This window comes from Lampetra planeri, chromosome 26 (genome assembly GCF_965212315.1).
Source record: "Lampetra planeri chromosome 26, kcLamPlan1.2.h2, whole genome shotgun sequence".
NCBI classification, from domain to species: domain Eukaryota; kingdom Metazoa; phylum Chordata; class Hyperoartia; order Petromyzontiformes; family Petromyzontidae; genus Lampetra; species Lampetra planeri.
Window position 1 is genome coordinate 486503 of NC_136132.1, and position 7478 is coordinate 493980.

General features: G+C 39.6%; 1 protein-coding gene across 15 annotated transcripts in view; it reads right to left on the reverse strand.

Moving 5' to 3' along the window:
- The window catches only part of CNOT1 (CCR4-NOT transcription complex subunit 1), a 31359-nt gene extending 26844 nt beyond the window's left edge, over positions 1–4515 (reverse strand). For all 15 annotated transcript variants that reach the window (XM_078606985.1, XM_078606982.1, XM_078606977.1 and 12 more), the window contains exons 1-9: positions 4283–4515; positions 2080–2187; positions 1853–1951; positions 1667–1735; positions 1507–1561; positions 1199–1402; positions 480–648; positions 249–375; positions 50–160 (exon numbers count right to left, since the gene is read on the reverse strand). In XM_078606985.1, the coding sequence (XP_078463111.1) occupies positions 50–160; positions 249–375; positions 480–648; positions 1199–1402; positions 1507–1561; positions 1667–1735; positions 1853–1951; positions 2080–2187; positions 4283–4384 (1044 nt within the window). In that variant the 5' untranslated portion in view covers positions 4385–4515. The remainder of the gene's footprint in view (positions 1–49; positions 161–248; positions 376–479; positions 649–1198; positions 1403–1506; positions 1562–1666; positions 1736–1852; positions 1952–2079; positions 2188–4282) is intronic.
- Positions 4516–7478: the final 2963 nt, after the last annotated feature.

Consider the following 7478-nt stretch of genomic DNA (forward strand, 5'->3'; position numbering starts at 1 on the left):
ACTCCAGTGTATACAGAGCAGTCCAAGATGGTGAGCTTAAAATACTTACAGGGTCTTTGACAACATCAATGAAAATTTCCACATTCCAAGTATGAGTCTGAGTCGATTCACTCTTATCCTTCCCATCACTCCAGATGCTTCCTCCAGGACCACATATAGACTGCAAAGAGAGGGACGTTTAAAAGGTGTCAAGACGTTTAAGACGTGCTTAAAAAGAGATGCTGCATACCAGCCAATATGACAGTTACCTGCAATGGCATCCCATCTGTCAAGCTGGAATGAGATCTTGCCATCATCCCCAACACCCGAGCCACCTGCAATGCCTGTACATCCCTCACGCCAAACTGCACGATGAGGGTACGGCATTCATCAATGCTGCAAAAAAAAAGAATTACAACGATGTTAGAAATTACATATCCTTGCACGTAAAGCCAAAACACCATCCAGACTTTTTAATTAGAAAATAAACTCATGCGAACCTGGAACAGCAGCTGTATCCAACCTCCTGCATGAGGTCTGCCAAGGAGCCTTCCATTGAGGTTTTGGCCATGCCGGATGTATCAGGCAGGAGGCGGTCCATCAGCAGGTCTGCCTTGTCAAGATATAGCAGCGGTGATAGCACCACCGGGCAACGTTCCCTCGGGAAATCTGTCCAAGAAGGTAAACAAGCCTCATGAAAAACCAGAACTCCACAAACAAGCAATTAACTTGCTGTAAAAAAACATTTAACTAATTATAACCATTTCTGCAGAGGCGTACATCCACAATGGAAACAGAGTTACACACAAAGATGCCTTCTCGACAAAGGTATGCTTGAGACGATATGATTGGATGGCCTTTGGCAGTACCACTTTCCTCAAGTGAACAGAAGAGGGCTTGTCTACAAAACCCAGGAAACGCAAGACAGCAGTATGAGGGCTATACTGTATTCATCGGTATATAGCATTGGGCAATGATTCGCAACCAAGATGTTACCACCATTGACACATTTGAGGTGGTCTAAAACAACGTGCATATTTTACAAGCAGTATGGTGGTGTCAAGTGGAACATAAAGGCGTAATGGGAAGACTGATCCTATGGTCACAAATGTCACCTTTTGTTCTTTTGATCTCAACGTCTAGGTTTATTGCCTCTTAAAGAACACCGTTTGTAACTGTTTTTTTATATTTTAATGCAAAACCACAGCCACAAACATACCTTTGCGTAATGTCTGCAGGAAAGCCTGCAGCTGCTCTTGGGCAACGCAAAAAGTTCCCCGCGGCCCGTAGAGCAGCAGAGAAAGTAGCAGATGCAGCAACTCGATGGCAATGTCCTGGAAGCCACCCTCCTGCTGCCCACCAACCTCGCTATCAACGTACGATCGCAGCAAATCCGGCAGCTTCTGTTTCACAAACTGCCCCGCTGAGACAAACAAGACCACTCAAGTTACATTATGAAACTCTACGTGAAAAAATGTAATTAAGTATTTTTTTCACAAATGTAAACAATTACTTTCAAACACTTACCAAATCCCTGGAGGTCTTGATTCGAAGAGTTTAGCAGTGCAAGACCAACCACCACCTAGAAATTTGACAAAGGTTAAGAGTGAATTTACAAAGAAAGCACCATTGTAAGAACATCTTAAAACGTGTATGTGATTAAAAGAAACTCAAAATAATTCCATACCTCTTGAACTTTGCTCAACTTCAACACTTTGCTGAGCTGAGTAAGCAAATGAGGGGATGGTCGGAGGCTCTAAAATAAAATGGGAGCAAAAACAAGTGTTATGTTTAAGTACTGATAGCAATATTGTTCATTTACCACGACCTTTAAAAAATTATGGGATTATATTTGAAGAAACAAATATCATACCTTCTGATAGTGCAAGGGATTGTCGATGGCGTAGCAAAGCGTTGATACAAAGTTTGGCTTGGTTATCAACGCAATGCACTCTTGGATCAGAAACTGGGTCTGAGAAGTCAACAAAATGTCAAAGATTGCCATCAAGGTAATAAAAGATACTATGCCACAAACACAACATTTCAGTGACAATGAACATGTATAGAAAACAAACGATTACAACCAGAGAACGTTTGTACCTGATGGAAATCTTTGCCGCTACTTTTACCATCGCCGCTGAAATCCACATGAGAGAAGAGGCAACGAAGCAGATGTCTGTCTGCCTCGGGGCCGTGGTTGCTCACAAGCTGGGCACACAAGACAAACAAGGCAGTTTAAAACCAGGCCCACAAAGGGAGATTCTGCAGGTCTGCCCGTTATCAGTTTCATAACTCATTAACAGCGTATGTTCTAAAAGAATCCAAGTTCCTGGTATAATCCAGATATTTTCATGTGAAGAGACAATTGAAAAACCCCCTTCGACAATGCAATTTCAAACCTGATACTTGGAGACCACACATTACAGACATCACGTGCAAGATCCTACAGATCTTTGATTTTCCATGCAGCATATGGGCAACCATAACCCACATCGACACAATATATAGCAGTGCGAAAACTTGAAGCACAAATGCTTCAGTGTGCAACTGAGTAATCATGGAACGTACGACCCCCATACCCGATTCATAAATACGAAAGAGGCATCACAGCAAAACTATTCTACTCGTGACGCAATTACCTGGCATAACCATCTGACTGTAACATTATAATAGTTGATCTACGCCTTTTTCAGCCATACAAATAAGCCGAAACAAATTATAGCCAAAGGGCCGTGCGAGACAGACTATATTTTAACGGATGGTATGAAGGAAATACACCATTTGGCGATTGCGGATATACCTAGCAATATGGACATATGCCTCATTAACAAAACAATACCGTTGCCGGTCTAGTTACATTTTATATCGTATCGTTTATGCAAATTGCACACTTCGAGCAACCACAAGCACGCTGGAAGACAGACAGGCAGTGAGCCAGCGCCAACCATCTAGTACTAGATGTATTAAGAGGTTGAGTTAATCGAGGACTAATACTCTTTGGTTCTTTCGGTAAAGTCACGTAGGTATAAAATAAATTAAATCACGACGTTTCGGGCGCAACACAAGCGTCCGTCATCAAATCTAGAATGAGTATTAATAAACGAATTACCCAAGCGCGCGAGGGGGGCAACCCTATCCCATACCAGATGGAACAGGTCGTGTCCACATTGTTACTGTATCGCATTCTTCTGGCAAGCCAGGGGTATGACACTTTAAGGCCTACGTGTGTGATAGATCACCCTCGCCTCGAGCACTGGATTAGACTTGCGCCACCACCGCTCGGCTGAGTGTTGTGTTCACGTGATTCGCTGCGTTCACATTCATCGTGGTCAGCCGCGTTCATTTCTTTGAGAAGGCAGTCAATCAGCAAAGTAATAAGGATTGCCAAACTGCCTTATTTTTTTAAATAGGACGAAAAAAAAAGTGGCAGAATAAGGCGAACGTATAATTGTGAACCTTGAAAGACACAGCAATGATTTTACTGCCACTGCAAATAAAAGTGAACACCGCAACTCGTATCCGTCAGCACTGCCCACTTTGTGTTCATGACTCAGGACAGGCGGCCATTTGTGCCCCTTGGCATCTGGGACTTCCAAAGCCAAACACGAGACTATTAAATTTCCCACAAGATATAAATGTAACTACTATATCTGATCACATTTACCACATCCCAAGTCTCCGGGAGAATTGAGACGTTTTACGAACACCACTTTTATTCCCAAATGTGCCGTTGGCTTGGGCTGCGTAGTGGTCAGGGCATGGCAGTAGCAAATGTATTATGGAATCGATCTGTGCGGACCAATGCGTGTCTTAGTGTCGTATCGTATGTGGTGGGATTCACCTGGCTCTACGGTTACCTACCACATCTAATTATACTAAGGATTAGACTATACTAAGGAGTTTGGCCTAAATGGGACAAAACATCCCATTGTAGGCCTCTCCTAAAAAAAGGTCTTCAAACTCAACAAAACGTTCCTATATAAATAAAGGGACATTATTTATACATTATTACATTAGTGCATGATTAAATAGTGCATTTGTGTAGCATATAAAGCCCACGGAAAACACCACGCAATTCAGGAAACCACGCAGGCGCCACCCAGGCGAAGGCTTCCAAGACTTTGTCGCTTCGCGTCGCTTTAATGTTAATCTCGGCCTCACCCCGTCGAACACAACACAGCCACCCGATATAGCTCGAGACACGAGAACACGGGGGTCGAATTAGAGGGGAAACGTCAAGAAAAGATGCACCAGTAGACAAAGGAGGGGAGGAGGCCATGAAGGGCCCACACCAGGCACTTACGTGAGAGATCTCCTGTTGGCTCGTCTTGTAATTCTTCTTGGTCAAATTGTCCACCAGGTAGCCGATCTGCGATAGGGCCAATGAGAGCGAGTCAAGATTCATTGCTGTTTGGAACGGTCGGAAGAGAAACGCGGGAAATTTTCATTATTCCCCCTTGTCTCAGTCTCCCCGCCGTGGAACATGGCCGCGTTACACCGCCATCTTGGGGAGGAGGAGGGGGGAGGACGCGGCGCCTCGGAGCCGCCCCCTTTAAATAGCGATACCAATAACACGGATCGATCACACACGTCTCTCAGTTATTGCTAATTTGTTACAGATTGTCCGTTATTCGGCTTCGATACGACGGTAAAACACGACGACGAAGTTGATTTGAATGATAGTGGAATGTTCCACGTCTGTGAGCATGCGAGGGGGGGGGCTCCACGCGATGGTTTCGCCGACCTCCCCCCCGGCAACACGGGAGTTGGTCTCGTCCACGACTCAGTCGCGGTGCCAGACCAGAGGGGGCATTACCTCTCAATCTAGAGTTTTCTTTTTGCCTTTGTGGCAAATTGTGGTAAATAAACACCGCAGATGTATGTTTTATTTAGTTGTGTACACGTAGCAGTTTTAATTCGCCCATTTTAGAAGTACGTTTGTACACACAAGGGGGTTATGCTATTAATTCCAGTTAAAATATAGAGCAAAAGTCACACGTGGTCACACAAGCGTGGTTGACGTTAAACAACGTACAGTACAGACAGGTTAAATATAACGGGGGTTCATTTACTTCTACAAACCTGTTTTACAGTGCAATCTAAGTTCAAATCGTACATGAGGGAATGGTTTTGGTCTAGATTTTGATATTTTATTTTCCTCCCCAAAAAGACGAGTTTGTATGCGAATACAATACACAGTGGTTAATATAATACAACACAGTTGTTTATACAATATAATACAGTGGTTAATAGAATTGAATATAGTGGTTAATAAAATACAATACAGTGGTTAATACAATATAATACAGTGGTTAATACAATACAGTGCTTAATATACAATACAGTGGTTAATATACAATACAGTGGTTAATATACAATACAATGGTTAATATAATACATTACAGTGGTTAATAAAATACAATAGTGGTTAATACAATGCAGTGGTTAATACAATACAGTGGTTAATACAATACAGTGGTTAATATACAATACAGTGGCTAATATAATACAATACAGTGGTTAATACAATACAATGGTTAATATACAATACAGTGGTTATTACAATACAGTGGTTAATATACATTAGAGTGGTTAATAAAATACAATACAGTGGTTAATACAATACAGTGGTTAATATAATACAGTGGTTAATAAAATACAATACAGTGGTTAATATAATACAATACAGTGGTTAATACAATACAGTGGTTAATATAATACAGTGGTTAATAAAATACAATAGTGATTAATACAATACAGTGGTTAATACAATGCAGTGGTTAATACAATACAGTGGTTAATACAATACAGTGGTTAATATACATTAGTGGTTAATACAACAGTGGATAATATAATACAACACAGTGGTTAATACAACATAGTTGTTTAAGATACAATATAATAGTGGTTAATACAATATAATACAGTGGTTAATACAATACAGTTATACAATATAATACAGTGGTTAATACAATATAATAGTGGTTAATACAATATAATAGTGGTTAATACAATACAGTGGTTAATACAATACAATACAGTGGTTAATACAATACGATACAGTGGTTAATACAATACTGTACAACACAGTGGTTAATATAATATATTGAGCAGGAAAGGCCCACTGAGCTGTACAGCTCTTTCAGAGCGACCTGGCCACAGCTTATAACTAAAAAAGTGGCTTCTCATGTGGAAATGTATCGCAGTCAAATCCTCTCAAGATATGTTTCTAATGTGGAGGTCAAAACCCCGAGGACCCAGAGAAAAATCCACGCAACCACGTGGAGAACACACAAACCCACGACCCTCTCCTGTACACAGAGGCGAGGTCGTTAACATCTAGCCACCGAAATACCGGAGAATAACCCCAACTTGTATCAATAGTTATACTAATATCAAATAACCCCAACTTGTATCAATAGTTATACTAAAATAACCCCAACTTGTATCAATAGTTATACTAAAATAACCCCAACTTGTATGTATCAATAGTTATACTAATATCAAAATAACCCCAACTTGTATCAATAGTTATACTAAAATAACCCCAACTTGTATCAATAGTTATACTAATATCAAAATAACCCCAACTTGTATCAATAGTTATACTAATATCAAAATAACCCCAACTTGTATCAATAGTTATACTAATATAAAAATATCCCAACTTGTGTCAATAGTTATACTAATATCAACATAACCACAACTTGTATCAATAGTTATACTAATATCAAAATACCCCCAACTTGTGTCAATAGTTATACTAATATCAAAATAACCCCAACTTGTATCAATAGTTATACTAATATCAAAATAACCCCAACTTGTATCAATAGTTATACTAATATCAAAATAACCCCAACTTGTATCAATAGTTATACTAAAATAACCACAACTTGTATCAATAGTTATACTAATATCAAAATAACCCCAACTTGTATCAATAGTTATACACTAATATCAAAATAACCCCAACTTGTGTCAATAGTTATACTAATATCAAAATAACCCCAACTTGTATCAATAGTTATACTCCAATTCAGTCTCACCCGCACACACACATCTATTAAAGGCGCCTCACAATGTTTTCTTGGCTATACAATTACCTGTTCTTGGTTCTTTCGGTAAAGTCACGTAGAAGGGAAATAATAAAATAATATTAATATAAAACAATAAAAATTCTCACGACGTATCGACTGCAACACAAGCAATCATCATCATCAGGTGTGGAATCCACAGCAAGATTGCTTGTGTTGCAGTCGAAACGTCGTGAGAATTTTTATTGTTTATTTGTATTATGTTATTGTTTTATATTTTTATTATTTTATATTTGTATTATGTTATTGATTAATATTTTTATTATTTAAAATGTTTATTATTTCCCTTCTACGTGACTTTACCGAAAGAACCAAGAATATGAACATCTGCAGTCACGAAAGCTTTAAATCAAGATTTATACAACACCTGTTGAGGGTAAGCTGGGGCATTCCTTGTGATCT